A 26,704-nucleotide genomic window follows, 5' to 3' on the forward strand; every position below is an offset into this window, starting at 1 on the left:
GTATCCCAAGAAAGGGATACATGATGGACCTTATTGGGCTGATCAGAGCACACTATGAAATGTTTTCCTTTTCCAACTCTATGGCAAAAAGCTCTCATGAACATGGAGCTGCCAGTGCAATAGCCTGCCTGGGACTGAAGAGACAGTAAAAGCCAAAAAGACTGGACAGAGTGGCACATGCCCATCCTACGAGCCCTCAGGAAGCAGAGGCAGGATGACAGCTCCAACTTCAAAGTCAGCCTAGTCTTCACAGTGAATTCCAGGTCAGCCAAGAAGATAGTCTTCAAAAAAAAATTTTTTTTAAATGCTGACAAGAGGGCTCGGTTCACTGATCTTACAGGACAGGAGTTGGTTCCCGGCACCCACCTAGAGCCTCACAACTGCCGAGTTTGTTTCAGGGATCCCACACTCTCTTCTGATCTCTGAAGGTACCTTCACCTATGTATATATGTCCCCCAAATACAAATATATATATGCGTGTGTGTGTGTGTGTGTGTGTATAACCTTTTTAAAACAAATCTAGAAAACCAACTCCTGAACAGCTGGAGGAAGAAGGGCCGCAGCGCCATCTGCAGCAGCAGCGTGTGCAGTGCCAGCGTGGGCAGCAGTGGCGTGGGCAGCAGTGGTGTGGGCAGCCTACCTCCTGCACTGTCCTGCATTTTCAGTCTGTTCAGTCTCTTCTGCTGCTCTCGGAGCAGGGCCTGCTGCTGAATCTCTAAGGTGTGGTGATCCCGGGGAGGATCTGGGTACAGTAATTTCAAATCCACTCGTGTTTCTGAATCTGGTGCAAAAATTACAGAACTGTTAAATCTTGTTTTCAACTGAGATTTAGACAAAAAAAAAATCTGTACACACATTTCTAAATATAAAATATGGAAGCAAGCATCCAAGATGTTGTTAAGAAAATGAACAGATTAACTGGTTTATAATTAAACAATGAATGAAATTCAGATAAACTTCCGCCTTTAGTTCTAAAAGTGCTACCAGGTCAAGGTCACTTGGGCTACACAGTGAGTTCTAGCTCAGCACGGCCTACAGCATACGAACCTGTCTCAGAAAAATAAAAGAGGGTGGGGTGAGGATTAAAATGACCTATCAAGCCCTGAAAAGGGATTGAGGACACTGAGTATGGCTGAGTGACCCCCAGTGTGAAGGCTGAACCTAATGGTCACAACGGTCTCGACGACGACACTGTGTAGGGTGCACTGTGGGAACGTAAGGGGATAGTAAGAGGAAGGGAGGGGTGAACAGTGTAGCCAAGGACTTTCAGGCCTGTGAAACTGTTCTGTAAGATCCTACAACGGTGAGTACATGTAATCACACAGCTATCCAAGCTGAGAGAATGCACACAGAAATAAGCCCGCAGGCAAACCGTGCACATTGAGAGAGAACGGGATATCCATTCAGGCTGGTCAGTCCTCACACTGCGCCTCTGAAGTGCAGCTGGCATAATGGAGAAGGCTGCACATGGGCAGAGGCAGGGATCAATGGGAACTCTGGGCCTTGCTGGGGAGACAGCTCAGCGGCACAGCACTTCACCAGACCCTCAGCCCGATTAACAGCACTGGAAAAAGATTAGGTAGCAACCTCGTGCAAATCAGAACCTCAGTCAAAGCACATTACAGCAGACATGAAGGTAGAAGACTCAAAACTGATGTTCCCTAATGAAAAACTTTACATAAACTTGGCAGTATTACAATGAAGTCCCCAGAACAAGCAACTGACTGCTTGTGTGATGAGTTTTAACCTGCCCTGCCCCAAGATGTCACCTAGAGCACCGCAGAGTCAACATGGCAGCTTACACTCACCTCTGTCTTTGAGCTCATTGAAGTCATGGATATTCTGAAAAGTACTAGCATCCAGGGCCTTTGGTGATGGTCTTCTGACGGGAGCTTGCACCCGATGTCTAGCCATGTCAAATATGTCCATGGGGTTCCTTTCTCTTTTCCTATAAATGATAAGCCATGATCAATATTCTCTATGGCTCGGAAACAAGGGCACATTCAATTCACTGTAAAAACAACTTGAAAAAATGTCAACAGTCCTGCTCTGTTGATCCCCTGTGCTAAAACCTAAAGACTTTATAAGCGCATGGTATCACCTGCCTGCAACCCTAGCATTCTAGAGTTCAAGGCCAGTCTCATAATTTAATGTTAGCTTGAGTTACATGAGACCTTGTCTCAAAAAAAACAAAGATCAGGCATGCTACTTTTTAGCAATTGGATTTTAATGCCTCATCTATAAAAATCTGTGCATTTGAATCATGCTGTGAGGACAGAATTAAGAGAGATGTGAAGGACCGCGCACAGCACATGTATGGCTCAGGTGTCAGTCTAAAGCAGAAACTGCACACAGAACATGCTTCCGATGCTCGGCTCCACACTGAGGGAACTGTACCGTGACTCTACAAAACCCTCCCACAGCCCAGGCTCCACGAGCTCAGCAGTACTCTAGGGATGGGCAGCTCTCAAAGGAAGCTTTCGCTAAGGATTGGCTGTTGTCATTCGCCCAAAGGAAATGGATAGAGAATGGAAACTCACTCTGAAAATAAAAACTAAATACCAATTAGTACTTCCTTCAACACTGGACGCCCCCCCCATCCCTTTCTCCTCTCGCTCCCTCCTCCCTCCCCAACCTCTCTCTCCTGTCTCTACCCCACCTCTGTGACACAGGGCCAGTCTTTGTCCCTGGCTGGCCTGAAACTCACTATGTAGACCACACTGGTCTTGAATTCATAAAAGACGTGCTTGTCTCTCCCTCCCAGCACTTCGATTAAAGGATGCGTGCCACCAAAGCCAACATCTATCTTTTCAACAACAACAAAAAATAGACTCTAAGTAATAGTCATAAACTTTTAGACAGGAAAAGCTAGGGTCCTTTCATGGGGTTTCCTTTTCTCTCAGGGAACGTTTCGAAGGGCACAGCAGAGCCCAGCCATATAACTGGGAGGACAATTTGAAAGAAAGCTCTGAAAAGACCTGCATCTGGCTGCTGTGAAGGAAACTTCTGAAAGCAGAGCCCTGCTGCAGAGACTGGCAGCGGATCAGCCTCAGTCCTGGGAGGCGGGACTGCTGTGGGTCCTGAGGCTAACCACCTTATTATCTTGGGCTGACTTCTGGGCCTCTGGAGCAGCATTCCTTGCCTCACTCTGTACTGGAACGTCATGCAACAATAGATAAAAGTATTTTTTTTGCAATCATTTAACTTAGCAGAACACTAGTTTCTGTCAACCCAAGAGCTAACAATCCCGTCAGAGAGCATTTAGGCCTGTGGAAAAGCTCCCGGGATCGTACTACCCCTCCCTGATGTACCCAGCAATGCATTTTAAATTTACCTTGATGTATGACTTTCTATGCTCTGTAAAACTATAAAAATGTCATGAAGCTGTTTCCACATGGAACAAGGAAACTTAGGGTAACTTAAATCTGTGCTCCCAGGCCATGGTCAATCAGAAATGGTTCCAGAATAAACAATTTCTTATTCCTTTAAGATGAGAGCTGTGGTTTTTGCATTGACAGCAGCAAATCTACAAAGACTCATTAAGACAATCACCAAAAGAAGCTTCTAGGAGACATTTACACTGGGCCCCTATCAGTTTCCATAATACTAATAAGTAAGAAAGATTTGTTTACAATTAGGTTATTAGATCACATTTGCATGTGGTCTGTATCTTATTTGTTCCATGCCCGACACACGGGGAGCTTGATAATGCAATGAAATGAAGAAGAAATTCTTTTTATGAAGCTGCTCTATGAAATTAGAACAAAGAACCAAACATTACGTGTCTCTATGGTACATATTAAAAATTCTATCAGTAATGTGTTTAACAGAACATTGTCGAAGTTATCGTAATTCCAACTCCTAAAAGTTAAAAATCAAGGCTCACAAAACTTTTTTTTTTTTTTTTTGGTTTTTCGAGACAGGGTTTCTCTGCAGCTTTAGAGCCTGTCCTGGAGCTAGCTCTTGTAGACCAGGCTGGTCTCAAACTCACAGAGATCCGCCTGCCTCTGCCTCCCGAGTGCTGGGATTAAAGGCGTGCGCCACCACCGCCCGGCTTGGCTCACAAAACTTAACCCATGCCTATCTTTTTTAAAAATATTTATTTATTATGTATACAATATTCTGTCTGTGTATATGCCTGCAGTCCAAAAGAGGGCACCAGACCCCATTACAGATGGTTGTGAGCTACCATGTGGTTGCTGGGAATTGAACTCAGGACCTTTGGAAGAGCAGGCAATGCTCTTAACCTCTGAGCCATCTCTCCAGCATCCCCATGCCTGTCTTTATTCTTGCAAAGGAGTATGCGAGATTCAGTGAAGTACAACTAAACCACAGTTGCTTTCTGGTGGAGCTACCTGACAGTAATGGAACAATATGGTGAGGGTCAGCATCGCCAACAATACAGGTGCTGTGTGCACTCTTGGCAGCATGCCATGGGAGAGCAGCTCCTCAGCTACTTAAAAACCTTCTCCACCCTGTCCAGAGGGCAACTCACACACTCTCACACTAAGGAGCACAAAGAATCTCTGGCCAGGATGGAAAAACTTTCAGTCATGAAAAACAGGCTGAAAAAAATCCAAGACCAGAGGTGACAGGAGCCATGAAAACACAGCACTAAGACTTGTATGAGACACCTGGACAGAGGCAGGCCATTAAAAAAAGAAATCCAAAAAGGATGATTTAAATAACAGCAACATTTCAATGTTGTTGTGTAACAATTTCCTCCAAAATGGGAAGTTCCTTAAGCTGGAAGGTAAACAGCTTCAAATAGCTCAAGGAAGTCCCTGAAACTGACCAGACTCACTAGGCCCCTCCCTGCCAGAGTAAGCAATAAAAGCCAAGGGAACGCAGGTACAAAGAAGCCGCTCATACACAGAGGGGCAAAAAAGACTGAGACCAGACCAGACCAGCTGCCCAAAAGAAGCTGAGCTGCCTGGAAGAGGTTTAGACTAAGTGAAGCACCAGAAAGGACCCTTCGACCTGCTGAGCAGCCTGCAGGCTGCAGTGTGCTCCAGGATCCCTGCTCTGTGATGCGGGCTGCCATGCTGGGGTGGCTTTGGTGATACAGCTGTCTGTGAGTCACTTCTGCTCCTGTAAGCAACCCCAATGAAACTCACTGGTTCAGCAAGTTGTACATTATTGGTATCTGTCCTTTGGATTGTCATGGGCTCCCAATCTGGGGTGAGTAGATGTGCGTGTTGTGTCTCCCCAGTAAAAATTCTGTCACACAACAAACGTCAGCCTCAAACATATGCTTATAATGCCAAGATATTAATGACGCAGAGAGCCAGATGGTGGGAGCCTAGCTGTACATATGATGTGCCCAACTTTTCTATCAGATTATCCCCAGACAGAAAGCTTATTTTTAAAAGAAAGAATTGCTGTTCAGTGGCCCAGAAACAATCTTCAAGCTCCCAGAAGACTAACCTACAGTACAGAAGCCTTGTTTAGAGAAGCTGAGCCTCTAGCTGTAACAGCAGCTTTGCTTTGCTAGGAAATAAGTATCTAACAAAAAAATTACATTATTGAAGGAAAATCTAAAAATAATCATAAACCACTACTGTGTGTAATCATCTCGACCGTAGAATTTTCCATTCCTGTGTCATCATTTCCCTCAAAGAGCTAGATTTTTACATTTTATCTTCAGACGACACAGGAAGGGGGCAGGAGGCTCTAAGGTGAACCCGCCCTATTCCAGGAAGACGCAGAAGAGCACCTGAGAGGGAGCGCGTCCTCACTGTCCAGGTGCAGCAGCCGCCCCTGCAGTCGCCTCTCCTCACTGCGCAGCTGCTTCCTCATCTCCGACAGCTCCATGATGACGTTCTTCTTCTCCTCTGCACGTTCCCGGGAAAGAGTAAAAATATACTGAGATGAAGTTTACAAAAGATACTTATGTGTGAGACACACACACACACACACACATCATAGTGAACATCATTAAGCCCCACAATGAGAGTCTTGATAAACACGGAGATTCCCGGGCGCACAGAGAACTACAAGGGCAAAGCAAGGGCGGGGGGGGGGGGGGGGGTGCACGCTCAAAGCTGACTGTCATGGTGACTACAAATTACACATGAGAAAACACCTAAAGTCACAAACACAAAAGCCAAAAATGCAAATAAACAGGTTCAAACTGGTGAAAACCTGCTGAGTCTGTCTGTAGAGCGTACACTATAATTTGTGCAGGATGCGATGGGGGGGGAAGACAGCCCTTTTTCCCACCATCTTTGCAACTTCCTGCAGTTGTGTAATTGCTTTGGGATGACTGGAAAGTAAACACCCAGTAGAATATAGTGGACTGCCTACCCTCTGCCCGGAGCTGGTTCTTCCTGGCAGGCACCGGAGGAGACTGGGCCCTGGACATGGAGCTTTCCTGTGAACAACAGACACGGTCAGCATTTCTTCTCTGTCCCTCAGTGTGAGCGGAAACCAAACGCCACAATGTAAACGCATCTACATCTGCTAACCCTGGTATGTGCAAGGCTCCCTGCCCCTGGCCAGTGGGAATTCTTTTCTCTATATGCTGTGACTGCTAAGTGTCTCCATCTCCTACAATGTCCTCATTTTCCCAACCTTTCCTAAGTCGCATCTTCCTCCCAGCCTGTGCACAGCCGTCCCCCTTCATTTGCCATACTGTTCATGGGCTCTTCCCTTCACTAGTAAATAGCAAACGCAGGGCTGGGAGTCGGCTAAGCAGTCACGAGCACATCCTTCCTCACCCCACTCCCCCTGATGCTCAGCTCTGCCTCCACATCCATCACTTCAGCACCAAACAAAGTGATCCCACGCACATGCTCACTCGGCCATTTCATCCTGAATTTTCTTGACGAGTAACAACTAATATCACTGACACTTTGTCCGCCTGTAGCGCTTCTTGTTCAAACGCTGTTAATTTCCTCAAACGTCTGCCCTCAGCCTTCCCCACACCATGTATATACTTCCCCTGCATGATCAAATTAACTTCGTAAGCACCAATGCTAACTGCTTCCCAAACTACAAATCTAATCCAAAATGCCTTCCTCAGCCACAACTCAATTTTCGAACTCCAATCTGTATAGTCATCACCAGAAACCTAAAAATTCCCCTTGACCACTACCACCATGCACCTGTGTGCCCAGATCTCTCCTCAAGCTGACAGCCCTCCTCGGTCCCTTGTTTTCAGTCCTCAGTCTCTGTCCATATCGGTCCGCAGTCTCCACTGCCCATGAGAACACTACACGAGCACAAGTGCCCACACGGCTCTACTTTAACATTACAAGGACCGTGGTGCAATTCCTACCACAGAACGTATGAACCAGACTCTCAGAAGCAGAAGCCAAGAAAATGTTCTTCTAACACACTTCTAGGCTTGTTCTGGTAGTTCACATCTTTGCAATCCACAAGCCCATGAAGCACAGTCAAAGCCTATAACACCCCCATCCCCCAATCCAACACACTGCTTAGAGTCTGCTCTCCCTGCTCCTTTGCACAGGCACATCATCAGGCCAGGCCAAAGCAAACCAAAGAAGATTCTCCACACGGCATGTCCCGCCCTCCATAGCTTGCGGGCACTGAAAGTTCATACCTTCTTTGGATTTTACAGCAAATTCCTGCTGGTTGCTCACGCACCAACTTAAAGGCTAACTTTCCTGGCTTCCTTTTGCCTGTAAATCAGTCTAAAACATAAAGGACTCCGCAGAAATAACCAGAGCTAGTTAGAGACTCCGCAAGTGTAACCACAGCTAGTTAGAGACTCCCCAAGTGTAACCACAGCTAGTTAGAGACTCCCCAAGTGTAACCACAGCTAGTTAGAGACTCCCCAAGTGTAACCACAGCTAGTTAGAGACTCCCCAAGTATAACCACAGCTAGAGACTCCCCAAGTATAACCACAGCTAATTAGAGACTCCACAAGTGTAACCACAGGTAGTTAGAGACTCTGGAAGTGTAACCACAGGTAGTTAGAGACTCCGCACATACAACTATAGCTAGTTAGAATATATTTTTCCCAGAAGACTTTCTTAGCCTGGCAAGGTGGTAATCCCAGCACTCAGGAGGCAGATGTGAGCAGATCTCTGTAGGTTCGAGGCCAGTCTAGTCCATATAGCAATTCCTAGATAGCCAGGACTACAGAATGAGACCCTGCCTCACAACAAACAAATAACAACAACAAACAAAAAAAGGACATTTTCCAGGAGCTGAGACAAATAAGTACCATTTGCTTTAACAGACTACAGCTTATTAATTATGCCTGAACTGAATAAGAATTAAGCTTTAGGGCACCAAGTGCTATCAGTTACAACTCTAGCAATAGGCAAACTAATGAAAACATTAGGAAATTTCACAAAGAACCCCATCTCAAATAACTGAAGATTAACTCTAAGAAAAAGTACATACGTGGATGAAGGAACTTATGATGGTGTCAACGGAAGGAGGTCTTTGGAGTTTGCTTGCAATTTTGTTCTGAAGAGCAGGAACTACAGGAGAAGGCTGTCTCAAATGCTGCAGAAACAAACCTTGCTGTACATACATTTCATTTTCACATGGAAAGGGTACATTCAGCAGTCACAGACCAGTTAAGAAGTTCAGATAATTTTATTTTTAATAAAACACTATTTACAAAATAGTCAAATTATTTCAGTCGTGTGAGATCAAATTAGGTTTCTGGAGAAGAGAACCCTGTCTAGTAATTGTGATTCACGATTCATGTACCAACTCTTACCATCAGCCCTGTGCAGCCAAAAGCAGTCTTTGTGGTGAATTACATTTAATATCCAATATAATACATAAAACAAAGAATCACTAGCTAAGTGAAATTCATGCCCGGTATTTTTGTTAGTCTATTTAGCAGCCAGTGACTCTCGTGAGCTTCTGTGAACTGGAGCCCACGGGTCACGTAGTTTCGACTTCAGGACACATCTTAGGCAGCACAGCTAAACACAGGACCACAGTAACAAGACTGAAAATGGCCACTCGTTAGGTGGCAGCAGCTCACAAACGAAAGTCAATACAGTGTCAGCCCTTGGTCTGAAAGGCCAGGGCAGATGGCAGCACCCTCTCCCGCTTCCCCTACTGCTCCCAGCTCTGCCAGGCATGCTCTCTGGGCCTGACCTGTCTCCACCTGAGACATACCTTGGTCTCGTCCCCAGTCATATTTTCTCTTTCATAGTAGTGTTGAAGCTGCAAGTTATGTTTTTCTTCCTCTTCTTTCTTCTTTCTTTCTGCTTCTTTTCGTCTCTCTTCAGCTAACCGAATGAGTTCTTCATTTTTGAGCCTTTGCTTTAAAATTTAAAAAGACACACTTCTTGCATACATTTGCAGCACATTTAAAAATGTGTTACTTTATTTGTCTAAAAGTAAAAATTGAATACACAAAAGACACAGAGGTCTACAAAATGAAGACACTATAAAGTAGCAGACACCTTCCATCAGTCAACAGTTAAAAGCAACTTGTCTCTTAAATTAGTAATTGATCCCAACAGAGTAACACACAATGACGTTAACAATGGGGTACTTTAAAGACGGATCTCAGGATAGCAGCTCTCTCACACAGTAACGAAGGCTTCTCACATCAACAGAACATAAATGCTTCCCTCGGACAGACGCACCTCCTCCTCCTTCTCCCTCCTCCTCTCCTGCTCCTCCTCGTACTCCTGCTGGATTCTTGCCCTCTGCTCCGCAAGCCGCTTCTCTTCCTTCTCCTCCGCAACTCTCAGTCTCTCGCGCTCTGCTTCTTCCCTTTGTTTCCTTTCCTGAATCTGAAGAGTTAGGATTGGTTATGGTTACGACAGACTACTGCCAAGTTAGACTATCACTTTTCCCTGGATTCCTCCAGACTCCAAAGGTGTGCCTTCTGTCCACAAGGACCCCTGTATTTTACTAGGAAGAAGACATGATACTGTTAAAAGCTGCTAGCCAATTGCCATGTCTGCTTAACATGGACTGTGTGAACTTAGAAGTGGACGTGTCCTGATTTTTCTCATCTACTAGGAGTTATTAATGGTCACTTCTCAAGAGTGTTCAAAGAATTACAATGAGACAATATAAAGAGTATAGTAGTTCTTCCTGTGTCTAAGTGCTGAGTAAATTCTGTGGCTGCATTATTCTACAATGACCACCACTAACCTCAATGTACTTGAGAATTCCCACACAAGAATTAACTGAGCATGTTGGTCTCTTTAGGAAAGAACCATTTCCTCACAACACTTTCCTCCCTAATGGCCAGTTAAGAACTGAACTCTCAGCTCAGGTGTAGAGCCCAAGCCCAGGCGTGTGCAGAGCTGCAGACGGGACACAGTGCCAGCATGGCCTTCTACCTTGACTACTCCTCTGAGAACACAGTGGAGAATATTCTACAGCACAACATCAGGCCTGGATGGAAGGAGCCCCCAGGAAACAGTACATAACCCTCTACGGATGAGGCAGCAAAGACGGCAGGATGAGTTTTAAAAAACAACAACAAAAACCTTTCAATTTTCTGGAGTTCTGAGACAAGGTCTCACTCTGAGGTTGGCCTTGGAGTCCCTAAGTAACCCTATGATGGCCTCAAACTTAAGGTGATCCTTCTGCCTTAGCCTTTCGAGTACTAGAGTCCCAAGTGTGCTGCCAAGCCCAGCTGGTACTGTGTAATTATGATTATCTTAAGGTTATCAACAAATATGGAATCTTACAGATTATCATTAATACCATTTACGGATCTTCACTTAAATACTTTTTTGAAATTAAAATACAATTATACCATTTTCCTATCCTCCCTCCATCCTCCCTTGCTCTAATTCACACAGTTGTACTCAGCCTATATGATGTTTGCATGTGTATGATTCCAAGGCTGACCACTTAGCACTGGATAAGTAACTGGCAGGTTCTTCCCTGGAAACAGTTATTACTCCTGTTCTCAACATTCCTTAGCTGCCTGTAGTTGTCTGCCTAGGGCTGGGGCCTCTGAGATTCTGTCCTTCCGTGTTAGCTGTCTACTGTGTTGAGCTTGTCCAGGTCTTGCTCGGGCAGCCATGTTGATTCAGGGATAATCTCAGAAAGATTGTAAGACCAAGAAGAACAGGAAATTTGTTGTGAGACTGTGCATCCCAGAGACACCACTCTCGACTTTACATTTTTAACATAGAAGGTATTTTTATGCAGTCTGAAGTTCCTGTAGCTTTAAGGTTGCATGTTGTCAATATTTTATATAATGAGAACTTGAGTCTTCTATGTGAACTATGAGTTACCAGCTCCGGCCTTTCCTGGTACTCTGACACACTGCAATGTGTGCGCAGATGCTCACCAGGACAAATCCAGAGAAAGCACCAGTGAGGCAACAGAACCTGACACTTAGACCTGGGTCTTTTCTCTCCCCTTCCAGGAGAAAAAAATTACAGAGGATAACTGCAAAACTAATATCAAATACTGCTAACATGTCAGGAATTAACAGACCACATGTCTGATGTCAACAGACATGCTCCGTATTTTGTAAAGAAAGCTATCTTCTAGGTCAGTTTTCAAACTATGTAACACAAAAATACTTTATAAAATATACTAATTTTAAATTAAATTTTTGATTGAATTATTAAAATTCCTTAAATTTATTTTAAGGCTTAAATTCAAATTTATTTAAAAATCACTCACAAATGTTACTCAATCTGAACAGCATCAAGGCCTCTTGTGCATCAGCTACGACTTACTTGTGCAGACCCTGCACTAAAGCGTCTTTTCTCACCTCTAGGAACAAATCTACACATTTCAAAACATGTATTTCAGTTCTTAAGCTTCAGGTTTTGTCTTGAAGATATTATTGAAAGGAATAATAAACACCACTTGGTTATTTTGCATTTCCTTAGAATTCTGTGTTCATTTTGATTGAAGACAAATGGATTTTGTGACCACTAAGAAAAACAATTGAGAAATCACCATTCAAGAGCAGTCTATTCCTACATGCACTGAGGATCAAAAGGACAGTCAAAGCCTTGTCTCTTTCCAGGGCATGTCCGTGTGTTACCCAGACAAGCTTCACAGCTCATCTCTGCAGCTGTGGACAACCAATCACCTGTGCTTAGCTGCACGTCCTAAAATAGAGACTTTCTCTAGAGAGTCTGAAATTTAATAACACACTACATCTAAAAGTATTTTGTGAATAAAGTGATTTTGAAATCCTAGAACATTTGATAATTATACCTCACTCCATGGCAGACATGCTAAATAAAATAAACTTCTATTTTGAGTTGCTGTCGTCATGGTAACAGAACCACCACAAGCGCCTTCAAGTTAGGCTGATTCGGCACCACCCTCCGCCTGCTGAGTGTCTGATATCCACGGGGCTTCTGCTACCCGTCATGCTCTCTGCCAGTCAGTTCCATCATACATCGACTGTCGCTGCTCTAAGATGCCCATGCTTCTGGTCTACCCAGTGCTCCACTGATAACACCCTAACATGAATGCCAGAGCCCACCTTCTTAAGACTACCTTAATGCCACACTGCACCACGTTGAGTCCACAACACCTAAGAGCACAACACGTTCAACTGTGATCCTATGAGGACTGATGAGCAGGCTGGGAACAAATTAGCCTTAAATGTCAGGCTAAGGACTCTAGACATTTTCTGTAAGCAGAGAGGCAGTCAATTGTACCAGACTTTGAGAAAAAAAAAAAAAAACAGTATGTAAAAAAAAATTATACCAAAGGAAATTTTACCAGACCCTCTGAGATATAAGTGTGTAGGTGTGGAGGAAAGGGAGGGAGAGAGAGAAACCCTGAATCCCTTAAGAGCAGACATCCAAGCCACGGGGGCTGTATTCTCCTACTCGGCTCTAAGCCAATACTGTGGTTTCCCCGAGCTCATTGCTTAATAAACACTAGACACTCAAGCATCTTCTCTGGGAAAAGTCTCAACATCTCATTACTTTAAATGCTGCCCACCTACATTCAATGAGGCATACAACTGCAAAATGTCATTATATTAAATGTAAGTCTGCTTAGTTTTGTTACCTGAGACAGAATCTTTTCATATAATCCTGACTGATTTTCAACCCTCCTGCTTAGTCTGAGTGTTGAAATCAACACAGGTACCATCAAACTAAATTGAAATTTAACTCTGACTACTTCCAGTCTGTACTGAGACAAAGATATCACATCCGTGGGGGGGGGTTGCAGGACTTGATTTCCTACTCTAATAAGCATAGATTCACTCTATATCATTCAATTTTATAAATCTTAACATTCACTGACTTAAAAACTACCGATCGTCTAATGAAGTTAGAAAAGATTCAGACAGGAGTGAAACAGTGTGATCTTAGCAATAGCTGTACCGGATATAAGCCAGACAGCTGGGTTAACTGCATGCATTTCAGAATTGAGTGCACAGTGGACAAAATACCTCCAAGTTCAGTTTATTATTACACTTATTATTAAGAGTTAGAACTATAACCAAGCAAGCCTTTCACCTGAAAACGAAGAAAATTCTTGTACAATTCCTGCTGTTTAATCTGCAGCTCTGTGGGCGGCTCCCCGAATGTGTTTCCCCGCGCAAAGGGCGAGCTCTGAATCTGCACAGCACCTTCAAGAGACAGTGTGCAAAAACACCGTTAGGAAAGGAGCGACACCTGACAAGCCCACATTATGAAAGCAGTCCTGGGGTTAGGGCCAGAGACAAGAGCTGGGAGGAGTGAGCAGAGAGCACAAAGGACAAGAGAAAGCACACTTAAGAAGGACGCGAGGAGCTGGAAACCCTGCCTACAGCAGAAGACATAGAGCATGTGCAAGCTAGCAGCCTAAACGTGGACAGCAGCGCAGGCTGCAAAATGAAGTTCATGACAGAAAAATGTACACGAATAGCTTTTACTTAAGAACAGTTCTTAGGGGTTGGAGAAATATCTTAGGGGCAGGGCTTAGCACATGTAAGGCCCTGGATTCAATCCCCAGGGCTTGTGAAAAAAGGGGGAAGATAGTTATATCTATACTCATATCAAAATTTTCAAAAATTATTTTTAGAAATTGCTTAGTCCAAAATTGCTCATATCCATAGCGTAAATACAGGCTAAAAGTCAGTTATGAAATAATTAACAAATTTAAATAACTATGATAGGTTTTACTTCTAAAACTACCGAGTTCTATGCTAGCATACACAGGCCTTGTATCTGTAATATACACAGAATATCTTTTTAAGGGATATAAATGTAACAATAGGTTATTGGAGTATAGGCTTCTTATAAACAGCATTATAAATCTCAAAGGAATTTATTTCAGAAAAGCTATTTGAAAACCATTCCCTAGGAAGCTCTTTGAATGCAGAAAAAAAATATGACATTTAAATTTAAGACTCAAGTAACTTTTTATATTATTCTTAAATTACTAATTTATTCTTTTTTGTTTGGTTGGTTTCGTTTATTGAAATAGGATCTTACTATGTATCCATGACTGGTCTGAAATTCACTATGTAGACCAGGCTAGCCTCAAATCTGCAGCAATCCTCCTGCCTCTGCCTCCTAAGGCTGGGATTATAGGCGTGTGTCTCTGTGCTCAGTTACTGCCTCCTAGGGCTGGGGTTACAGACGTGTGTCTCTGTGCTCAGTTACTGCCTCCTAGGGCTGGGGTTACAGACGTGTGTCTCTGTGCTCAGTTACTGCCTCCTAGGGCTGGGGTTACAGACGTGTGTCTCCACACTCAGTTACTAACTCCTTCTTACTGTCAATTTGATGGCTTTCCCTTCCTTATTTGTATGATCTTATGGAAAACTACTTGAGAATTTAGCAGTTCAGGTCCCCTATGCCTTTATATTTATTTAAATTCGCTAATGTTTCGCTGACTGGATTAACAGATAAATCAAGTCAAATTAAGCCTTGAACATCATGAGAACTTTTTCAAAAAAAAATTTTTTTAAAGGTTATACTGAAAGCAAACTGAGCCCACGAAGGTTCATTTAAGTCTTGGGCACTGTAGAAAGCTGATAGTAAAATAAATGTGAGTACCTGTCTTTTATCTTAATTTCCCTGAAAATCTGAATTTTGTGACAATTAAAAGAAAGAAATATTAGATGAGATAAATCTGTTGAAGAAAAAAAACTTTTTTCAAAGGATAGGGAGCTGATGCCGGGCGGTGGTGGTGCACGCCTAAAGCCAGCACTCGGAGGCCGCGGCAGGGGATCTCAGTGAGCTCAAGGCCATCCTGGACTACAAAGCGAGCTTCAAGACAGCCAGGACTGTTAGAGAAACCCTGTTTTGAAAAACCAAAAAAGAAAAAAGACAAGTAACTAGCTTCCATAGTAACTACAAAAAAAAAAAAAAAAAAAAAAAAAAACTGAAACCACATTAGCATTGGATTTCATAGCAGTTCGCTTAAGAACCATAAAGTAAAAGAAAATTAAGAGCATGAGCCAGGCAGGGTGGTGCACACCTATAATCCCCGCACAGTAGAGGCTACGGCCTCATAGTGAGAGCCTGTCTCAATTTCTCACCAAAAAAAAGACACTGAGAGATTCAAAGGCTGGGAGCAGTGGCACACACCTTTAGTCCTAGCACTGGGGAGGGAGGCAGAGGCTGGCAGATCTCTACGAGTTTAAGACTCGCCTGGTGACACAGTGAGTCCCAGGAAAAGCAGGACTACATAGTGAGACACTGTCTAAAAATAACAAAAGAACAAAAAAAGTCCAATTAAGAGGACAATGAAGCTTAAAAGCATAAATAAAAGAAAGTTTCAGATACATCCAAGTTTCCCAAAGTCTTATAAAAATAGTAAGCAGCACATATATATGTCCACATCCACAGTTATGAGCCTATGTGCACACATGCACACATAGCACTCATGTACATATATGTGTCCACATCCACAGCTATGAGCCTATGTGCACACATGCACACACATGCACACACAGCACTCATGTACATATATATGGCACAGCACAAATCAGGGAGCATTGGATACTTTCTTATATTTACACGTTTAGTTCAACTTAGTTCTTCAGGAAAGAAAGCCTAGGAAATTTCAATTCACATAAAATGAGGAAACTAAACATTTTAGGGCAGTTTTAATGTCTTGAGGATAAAGTATCACTACCCCCACCTCCAGAGGAAAACCTGAGATACTACAGAAAAGCAAACAGGTCAGAGTTTGCTGGGCATGCTCAGTGAGGCTTATGCACGTGGGAAGGTCACTGACTCTGTACTTTGCAGCAGCTATGTCTACAAGCAAATGGCTAACGGGTAAGTCCTGAGCCCCGCGAAGCTGCAAGCATTGCTGTGCGTGAAGAGACGGGGAGACCCACAGCACCAAGAGCCCCAGAAGCAGCAGCTAGGATGAGCGGCACTCAACAGGAGCTAAAATTCAGTAAGATGAAAAAGTACTGGTTGTTCCTATTCTACACTGAACAATTTCAGATTAAAAAAAATAATTTTACAAAAAATCAAAGTTTTTAATTTTAGAGTTCTAAAAACTGAAGCTAGACACAAACAGTAAAAATCTACTGTGAGTTCATGCCTTTGAAGCCAGCACTCAGGAGTAAGAGACGGGTGGCTCTCTGTGAGTTCAAGGCCAGCCTGGTCAACAGAGTTAGCTCCAGGACAGTCAGGGCTACACAGATAAACCCTGTCTTGAAAGACCACACCAGGGGGCTGGAGAGATGGCTCAGTGGTTAAGAGCATTGCCTGCTCTTCCAAAGGTCCTGAGTTCAATTCCCAGCAACCACATGGTGGCTCACAACCATCTGTAATGAGGTCTGGTGCCCTCTTCTAGCCTTCAGGCATACATGCAGAAAGAATATTGTATATATAATAAATAAATCTTTAAAAAAAAAAAAGCCTTCTTCCACATAGCCTCAGTGCAAACAGGAAATGGGGCTGCCTACAAAACCAGCAAACACCCTCTTCAAAGTGCGGGCCACAGACGGGACCAGTACCATGATCAGCATCACAGCCCCCTCTGACCTGCTTAAAACCTGTTCCAGAAGAACTTCCTACTGTAAATCTTTTTCCTATAATCAAAACGTCTATGAAAGTGTAAAAGCGGAGTCAAAACCACAATAAAAAAACTATAGAAGTGCAAAAGCAGAATTTTATAGTGAATAATGTCACTGTTGTCAGCATCGATACAGTGTGAGATGTATATTCTTTACATTTGCTTTGGTTTGGAAATGCATAGCATATACACACACATATGAAAGATGATGCCAACTTTACCCAGCAAGCCATGGGAAAAAGATCCTAAGTAATTTCACCATACAGAAACTTGGTTCAGGATGCTGCTAACAGTGTGTCAGCTCTGCCGGCAGGAAGGTGGAATCCGAGACTAAACTTTCAGGTTTTGTACAATGTGGAGGGCAAGAGATCACTTAAACAAAAACCTAGTTTCTTGTATAATTTATCCTAACACACCACATACTTTCTCACTGATGCAGTCGTGGGTATGAGGAGCAAACTATATGTATGTGCAAAGACCGACCCCTCCAGCACAGAAAGGAAAATGTTAGCAGCAGCTACATAGACATAGCAAGTCACAGAGCAGGAAAGAAATGGTCACTGTTAAGTCACCTTTCCCTATTCTCTTTTTCAAAGAAGCTACATTAAGGAAAGAAAATACTCTATGCTTCCTAAGTCATAGTAGCAAATTTTCAAAATTACAGTAAGAATTTTATCAAAGAACAGAAGTGACATGTTACTGAACAACATTAGATTTTTTTTAATAAGAATGTGATTAAAAACCTGAGTTTTTATTTGCAGAATCTTCTAGGTTCTCAGCATTTGAAGTGGCTAAGTTTTGGTCTACAGATACAACAGCCCTTTTGTCTTCACATGGTCTTGCATCTGGGTTATGGTAGGCATCTACATTCTGTTTGTGCATCCTATTCAAATCAGCTGAGAGGGAAAAATAATCCATTTATTTCAATAAACACATTTCCATAGTTACTCTTAAACTTAATACATTTAAATAAGAAACCAGATATTAAAACGACAACACCGGGAGCGTCTAGATGCTGGCTGCAGCTCTGAAGCACCTGCACTCAACACTTTAAAGAGACTGTGAAATCAGCTCAAAACCAGTACCCAAACAAAGGAGATATAAATCTTTGTCACTCTATCCAAGCCATATTCACACACCCACTGCCAGTTCAGAAATCAGAATTTCTTTAGTATAGAACAAACAGCAAAACTCAAAATAAGTCAGAGGGAAGTTTGCCCCAAACTTCCTGCTCTCTTAAACAAACCTGCTCTCTTAAAAACAATCAGCAAAAAAGCATGTTCATGTGGAATGTTCAAATGCATCCACAAATTCTTTAGCAACCCTTCCTCAAAATGTGGAACCCCAGTCTCTTCGCTACTGCAGTCTCCGCATGACTTTGGGTACTTCAGGGTGCTATGGAGAGATCTGGAGAGAAGAAACTGAAGCTTTCTAAGCTGTACATAGAAGCCATGGTAGAGACATCTTATACTACCACCTCAGGCTTAAGCATCAAACAGAAACCACCAGAAAAAAAAAAACCACTCAAAAAATTATTATCTGAAGAACTACAAAGTAGCATGCACTTCTTAGTTTAAAACATTAGCCTGGGATGGTGTGTCACCTAGCAACAGACTTGCCGTGTCTGGCAAGCAGCTCACACCTAGGTCTACTGGTAGGCTGTTTTTCTGACATGTGACAATGGAGTCAAACCCCCGGTCTCAGAAACAGATCTGTACGTTTATAGGACTCCAGTGTTAAAAGTCCATATATATAACCTACTCCTCCCAAAACACTGGGATAATAACAATAAATCTTACAGATACAAAAATTATTGACCAGAATGTATTTTGAATGTGACTCATAATCAATATACCATTCTAAACAGTCCAATTAACATGTAACATACACAGGAGACCAAAGCTCAGAATAGTGACAGTTTACATCCTCATACTACACATAGGCCGTCTTGGGCTTAGAAAATAGATAAGATCTTCAAGGTAAATAAACAGAAAAATGTGTCAATGAAAGATACCTATTGGCCTGAAAGCTGCTTGTCATACAAGTCTATCAGCCCGAGTCCAATCACACATAGGAAAACAGACACAGATGTGGTGGCCCACATCTAAACTCCAGGTCTCCTGCAGCAAGGTCCTGGAAATCTGCAGGGAAGCTGAGTGTGTGGAAGCTGGAGTCTGGAAAGCAAGACCCCCCTCAGCAGGGCAGAATGAACTGACTCCTGAGTCTGGCCTCCACATGCGCGCCACGGCATGTGCATGCCCACCACCACATGTGCATGCACACAGACTCTCTCTCACACACACACACACACACACAACTATCAAGAAAAAGAAAAAGAGAGGAGCTGGGGAGAGGACTCAGCAGTTAAAAGTCTTGTACCATTGCATTAAGGGACAAGAGTTCAGTTCCACTACTCATTCTGGAAGCTCATGAACCTGGGACCTTCAGCGTCAAGGGAGCTGATGCCCTCTTCTAAGCTCCATGCATGGACAGGAAGACACGCGCACACACACGCGCACACACATCCTTTTTTAAAATAAAGTGAAAGAACAGAAATGGGGCCCTGACTGCTAAGCCTCAGTGCAATGTGCAAGTCGCACGGGTGCAGAGACACCAGCTCCCGCACGCTGTCCTCTGACCTGTGGCAACACGCATGTCCACCTGACATCAAGTGAGTAACAGGGCTGAGGTGAGGAGGGCGCTAAACAGAATCAAAGTACAGAATTACAGATCTGTAAATGTCACAACGAAACATGCCAAAGAGAGGGCGGGGCTGGGAAGATGGCGGGGGTTAGTGCACTTGCCGGGCAAAAAGCAGCTGGGAGGGCCAGAACTCAGATCCTTAGCACACACAAAAAGGCTGGGTAGGCAATGGAGACCAGGCTGTAATGCCAACACTCAGAAGTTGAAGAAACAAAAGACTCCTGGAGAAAGCTAACTTAGCTTTCTATACTGGGCATACTGGTGAGCTCTGGGTCTAGCTGGAAGACCCTGCCTCAGTGAAAATGTGGAGAGTAATTAAAGAAAACACACAATGTCAACATCTAGCCTCCTCTCATAGGTACACACACGTGCACCCACACACACTGAACACACATACACACGTAAAAAAAAAGAAACAGGCAATTTTTAAAATAGCATCATCATAAAAACCTTGGTGATACAACTGGCAAAATATAGGATTTGATATTCAAAACTATAAAATACTGATGAGAGAAATTAACTAAAAGCAGTCAGTAGATAGTGCACACTAGCTCATCAGCAGTCAGAAAATATACAGTTCACACTAGCTCATCAGCAGTCAGAAAATATACAGTTCACACTAGCTCATCAGCAGTCAGAGGATAGACAGTTCACACTAGCTCATCAGCAGTCAGAGGATAGACAGTTCACACTAGCTCATCAGCAGTCAGGGGATAGACAGTTCACACTAGCTCATCAGCAGTCAGAGGATAGACAGTTCACACTAGCTCATCAGCAGTCAGAGGATAGACAGTTCACACTAGCTCATCAGCAGTCAGGGGATAGACAGTTCACACTAGCTCATCAGCAGTCAGAGGATAAACAGTATACACTAGTTCTTCAAAAGAGTCAATAGTGTTAAGATGATGCCTGTAACAAAATTATCTGTGTGGTCAATGTAATTTTGAAGAAAACCACACCATATTTGGAGAAAAAAATGACCAACTATTAGTAAAATAAGTAACTGGATTGTCAAAGCAATCTTGAAAACAGCACAACTTTGGAGGGTCAAGGAGGGATCATGACATACACCCGTAATCCCAGCATATGGGAGGTTGGCACACAGGTCTACAATCCAAGGACATACAAAACTACACAGGGAGATCCCATCTCCAAAAAACAAAAAAAAAAAAAAGAAAAGAAAAGAAAAGAAACTTCAACATCTATATTTCAAACTTAGCACAAAACAAACAAGTGTATGTAAGCACGAAGTCAGACATGCAGAGTTTACCACAGTACCAACGCAATTCAATGTGGAATTGTTCTCAAATGGACTGGCTTCTGGTATAACTCTGAATAATAAAAACCATGAAGTGATGCACTATGTTGGATAGATGGACCGCGTGGTACAAGAAATGCATAAAAGCTCATGCGTGCACAAATAAACAGCCAAATACAGAGACAACTGTCACAGACTGCAGGTTAAAGACACGGTGGGCCTACAGGTTCAGGAGGTACAAGCAAGCACAGCACCAGCCTCCACCCGAGCCAGACTCCCTATCACAGACTATGACGGAGAAGAGAACTGACTCCCAGTGTTGACCTCTGACCTCCATACACCACGTGTGCGGTACACCAGAGCCAGCACTTACACATCAAGCACACGTGCACAGTAATAATATATAAATAAATCAATAAACAAGACAGGCAACTAAGTGTACTACAGGATTTGGGATAGGAAGAAGACAGTAGGGGGGGAAACTGTCAAAATTTAGATACTGTACAATTTCATTGACAGTACAGTATCGATGTTACTTATAGCTTTTATAATTGTGCCATGATTACATAACTGTCCAATATGAAGAAAACACACTGAAAGGTACTCTCATTGTACCTACCTCTGCAACTCTTTTATAGAATATCTATACATAGCACAGAACAGCAAACTCAAGTGCTGGTGAGAGTTCTGAGCATTGGAAAGTTTGTGTTTTTCTGGTGTTAATGAAAAAGGCACAATTTGGAAAACAGTTAAGTTTCTAACAAAGATAAAAAGAAACAAGCAAACAAAACATTATGCTACCAACTGAGCCTATTCCTAAGCATGCACCCAGGAGAAACAAAAGTGTGCATTCGCACAGAGGCCTCAACCTTCCTGAAGCTGTAACCCCTTAATAAAGTCCTTCATATGGTGGTGACCCCCTAACTATAAAATTATTCTGTTCTACTTCATAACTGTAATTTTTCTACTATTACCAATTGTAATATAGATATCTGTGTGTTCCAATGGTCTTAGGGGACCCCATGAAAGAATCATTTGATCCCTAAAAGGGCTGCAAGCAATAGACTGAGAAGCAATGGCTTACAGTGACTCTATTCCCAATGTCCTTAAACTGGAAACAAGCCAGGTACCTGTCCACTGTGAGCAGCCATGCAATGACGATACCTCAGAAACAATGCAACACCACGCAGTACAGAAAACAAGAATCTCACAAAACCACTCTGGAAGAAAATCATCAAAACTGAAAGGTCCCCCAGAAGCAGATGGCAGGTGTCATAGGGCACAGAGCTGTAAGAGGACTGCCCACAAAGGGACACAGGGACTCCCCCTTAGCAGCTCCGGAACAGCCACCTCTTGAATGTGGTAGAAATGGTCTTAGGAAATGATTTAGAAATGGCAAACCTCAGAAAATTTTCAAAGAGTAATTTTAGTATATGCAAATTTGACCTCAGTAGACCTGAGGTAAAGACAGGCATTACTTTGTCAAACACACAGGACAGACTGGTCAACACACCTCTCCCAGGACTGAGAGACTGCCGAGGATCTTTCAAGTGCTCAGACTTCATTTGGGGGTTTAGTTTCCTGCTAGCCACATATTTTTTTGGTGTATAGCACCAGTTTTCAACCTGTGGGTCTCAATCCCTTTAGGGGTCACATATCAGCTATCCTGTATATTATATATTTATATTAGGAGTCATAATAGTAGCAAAATTACAGTTATGAAGTAGTAAAGGAATAATTTTACAGCTGGGGGATCACCATGTGAGGAATGGTATCAAAGGGTCGCAGAATTAAGAAGGTTGAGAATCAAGGCTGTATAGTTGCTAAAATTTTAACACATGTAATTTCAAGTAACATCAGTATAAGCAGTTAATTCTTGCAAAGCTCAACCGCCAGAGCACTCATCGTGCTGCCTTTCATACTATTCATATTCCCAACCGACAAACACAGGCAAGTTCTTTAGAGTTTTGCTGTTTTGAGAATGTCAAGGAACAGAAATGTACAAAGGTAACTATCAGAGTGGATCTTTTCCTTAGCACAACTTTCGAGTCTCACACATGTGCACCAACAATTCACTCCTTTGTATTGCTAAGTAGCTCCCCCTACACACACACACACACACACACACACACACACACACACACAGAGGGGGAAAAGGGGGACAGAGAGAGAATAGGCTTATTCATTCACCTACTCGAACATTTTACAATACCTTAGCTTTTATAGGACCTTAAATAAAAAGTTCTAGTGAATGAAGAACACTGAATTATGGTACAAACAATTAAAACAGGAGCTTATTTTAAAACCACGTGTTCTATTTCATTAATAATTATTTTCCCTTAAAAAGATCTAGGGGTGAGAAGTGAAGACTCACAACCCTTTAGTTTCTCTCCATAAGAAGACAGAAAGTGAACAGGAGGAGTCGGGTCCACAGGCAGCAGCGCTGGGCAGCTCTAAGTGCACAGTCGCACTGGGAGCTCTAAGTGCACAGTCGCACTTGGCCACCACAGCGCCCTCCCCAGCATCTCAGTGCAGCACCGCAGCCACGCTTTCCCATCTGTCACACAGCACCCACATGCAGAACTCGGTGCTCTTTAGGAATGGCTCATTGCTTTGATTACAGTATTGTATAGTACCAAGCATACTATACAACTATAATATAGTACCAAGTTTCACTGTCCTTCATAAATACATTTTCTCTGTTTTGTGTGAGGATAGCAGCATGAAGTAGACTAAACATTACTACTTAAAACAGAGACCTCAGTGGCACTGTCTTCATTTCCTCCAGGGTAAGCAGTTCTAAACCAGTGTCTTACAGTCCAAGAATCCACACTTCACTTCAAACTTAGCCCGTAATTATATTGCTTTAGTCCTCCTGGAAAGTTCTGGAAGCACTGTTTCCAATGTCTGATGGGGCCTCCTCCACTAGTAACCAGAGTATTTCTGACAACCCATGACTCCAGTTTCTTTAGGCTACAACTAGCCACACAATCATCAGTCCCAGGCCTCCCCCGGACACTAAGAAGAAAAGCAAACTTCCGCCCCCCTGAGCAGGAGCTCTTGGGAGAGGCTGGGACAGCTAAGTGAAGGCAGAGACAATGATGCTCCAGTCCTAGGCTAGGACCACAGAACCCTCCACTCATCTTCACTACTTCAGGACCCGGCCCACGCTGTGCAGCCAAGAAGGAAGGGATTCTAAAACGGAGCAGTGGTTCAGTGGAAGACGTCGCCTCTCTTAGAGAAGAAGCAACTAAAATCAGAATCTGATAGACATGGGAACAAAACTGGCACTGCCATAAGGCTCCGAGACAGGCTTGGCCCAGCACGGCTTAACTAACTGCCTTAATAAAGTGGGGCTATTACAGTATCACGAGTAAGTGAATGAAAATTAGTTTCCTAACATATTCAATACAGATTTCAAATAAGAAATGTCCACCTGTGCAACATTTAAAATCACCTCATCTATTAGGAAACAGCAACAGAAGCTTTAGTCTTCCAAAAGGAAAAAACAGTTTGGAGGGAAAGAGTCACCTCATTAAGTGGGCTCAGATACACCTGAAATATACTTAACAGCAGGCATAATCCATAAGAATTCTAAGCTCTGCACGTCCACAATTCTGTCACGCTTTTAGCGTTTCAATGGTCCTCTCTCTAGCCACTATGTGGTTTACAGCTAAACCCAAACTATCTTTACTTAGCCACAGGGAGCCAAAAACCATTTAATATAGGTAACAATGTTTATAAAGTACCTTTTTTTTGGATACAGGGTTACACTATGTAGCTCTGGCTGGCCTGGAACTTGCTGTGTAGACCAGGCTATCGGGCTATCTCTAACTCACAGAGGTCCACCTATCTCTGCCTTCCAAGCATTGGGATTAAAGGGTTGTACCACCACACCAAGCAAACATTAAAGAATGAATAAATAAATAAATACACATAACTGAAGGATTACAACTCTGCAGCCTTCCAGAGTTTCTGAAACGAAGACGCCCCCAGCACAAAAGAAGTCATATAATAAACAAGTCTGCGCCCTATATGAATTAAAATCAGATCCCTTCCCACAATTATTCCAGTTATTTATTTGTAATTTTTATTAGTCTAAAATAAACTTATGAGTTTTAATACCTTCAATAAAAAATACATTCTAATATACTATATTATAATTATATGTCTATATTACACTATACTATACATATATGTATAGATACTATACTAGTCTGGATAAGCACCAACATAAATTATTCTTTGCAGTTTAGTGGTTATTACATGAATGGAAGGTATATTATTCTGCAGAAGAAAGGTTTTGTAACATCTATTATATTCATAATCAGGAGAGCACCTTTGCATTAAATCATAAAATAAAACCTTATTATACAGTCTCAACCCCACCTCTTTCTTTCTCCACTCTGAAAACACTGGAAATAATTCATTTAAAAGCAAGTTCACGGACACATCATACTTATCAGATTTCCTTTGGCATCTCTGAGAGGCGCACCACCTCCGCCCTTCCCCCAGGGGTTGTAAATTCTCATCTCAGCTTCCAATTTGGCTTCATATTCTTCTTTTTCTAAACGTTCTTTCTTCCTTCTTTCTTCTCTTTCCCGAATCTTGACAACATAAGATATGCTTAAAGTAAATACTGACGTATAGGAGCCCAAGACAAGAGACTAGCAATACTACTACTTCATTTTTCTCGTTTAAAAAAAAATGCAGATTTTTTTAAGGACACTTCTTTACTGCAAAGTTAAGAATTGCAAATAAGAACGCTGATCTAGGACTGCAGAAATATGACCTGGAGCTTTAAGAAGATGCCCTCAGCCAACCCCCACATCCAGTCCACCTGACCTCTGGCCCCTTAGACATCACACCCACTGTGCTGCTCCAGGACTGGGGGAGTCTGACCAGGCACTCTACCCACCCCAGCTCTCTGGCCAGCCCGAGTACTGTGGCCTGACTCTGGGTATGACCCTAGACCCAGTTCCCAGGCCACCAGTCAGCCCACCCCACAGCTCAGCATGGACACCCCACAAAGCACTGCCCACATGCACTCTGTGACTCCCACACTGCCACCTAAGAACCACAGCAGAATCCAGAGAGCTCTCCTTACACGTCTTATCTCAGCAGCAAGAATCTAAGCCAACAGAAAGTTTACTCCTGTCCTCTCTAGGCAAAGAACACTCGGACAACTCCATCTGCATATCAACAGAGTGACCCAAACAGGAAACAAACCACCATTCAGCTGGCTCATAATCTAACAAATTGGGGCAACAGCAAAGCTCACACACATCCAATAAAGGCAAGATCAGATATCCACACCAAGAAACACCATCAACCATCTAACTCCAGATGCCCAGATCCCATCAGAAAAACACAAACATGAATAACCAAGACAGCACTCTGCCCCATTCCCTGAGAAAAGCAACTCAGCTGATGAACAAGACAGTGATTTCAAAACAACAGCTATATGTTCAAGGAACTCAAAAAAGTTAATGAGCAAATGCCTGAATGAAGATGCAAAAGCACAAATGAATGCCTGCATGAAATAATGAAAATAATGTGAAAATCCAGCTTAATATAGAGATAGAATCTCTGAAGAAAATAAAAACCTAGGAAGTCCAACAAAAAGATCAGCGTAAAGCCCCATCAATAGGCTGGATCAACAGGTAGAGACTATTGATCTTAAACACAAGTTAGAGGAAATAAACCGTCTGGTCAAACAAAATGTTTCATCTAAAAAACAAACAAACAAAAAGACAAACCCCAGCAACAGAACACACAGGAACTCGAAACAATATAAGAAGACCAAACATACAAATCACAGGTATAGA

General features: G+C 42.8%; 1 protein-coding gene across 5 annotated transcripts in view; it reads right to left on the bottom strand.

The window, feature by feature from the left end:
- Positions 1-26,704, bottom strand: part of Cspp1 (centrosome and spindle pole associated protein 1) — a 102,841-nt gene that overhangs the window by 8,919 nt on the left and 67,218 nt on the right. For all 5 annotated transcript variants that reach the window (XR_005287368.1, XM_038347305.1, XM_038347306.1 and 2 more), the window contains 10 exons: positions 25,336-25,483; positions 17,659-17,811; positions 13,411-13,523; positions 9,586-9,735; positions 9,110-9,256; positions 8,375-8,479; positions 6,307-6,373; positions 5,717-5,834; positions 1,809-1,948; positions 641-781 (listed from right to left, as the gene is read on the bottom strand). Coding sequence is in view for 4 of the 5 variants with exons in the window: in XM_038347305.1 (XP_038203233.1) it covers positions 641-781; positions 1,809-1,948; positions 5,717-5,834; positions 6,307-6,373; positions 8,375-8,479; positions 9,110-9,256; positions 9,586-9,735; positions 13,411-13,523; positions 17,659-17,811; positions 25,336-25,483 (1,282 nt within the window). In the remaining variant the exon portion in view is untranslated. The remainder of the gene's footprint in view (positions 1-640; positions 782-1,808; positions 1,949-5,716; positions 5,835-6,306; positions 6,374-8,374; positions 8,480-9,109; positions 9,257-9,585; positions 9,736-13,410; positions 13,524-17,658; positions 17,812-25,335; positions 25,484-26,704) is intronic.

Source organism: Arvicola amphibius, chromosome 11, assembly GCF_903992535.2.
Source record: "Arvicola amphibius chromosome 11, mArvAmp1.2, whole genome shotgun sequence".
In the NCBI taxonomy this organism is placed as follows: Eukaryota; Metazoa; Chordata; class Mammalia; order Rodentia; family Cricetidae; genus Arvicola; species Arvicola amphibius.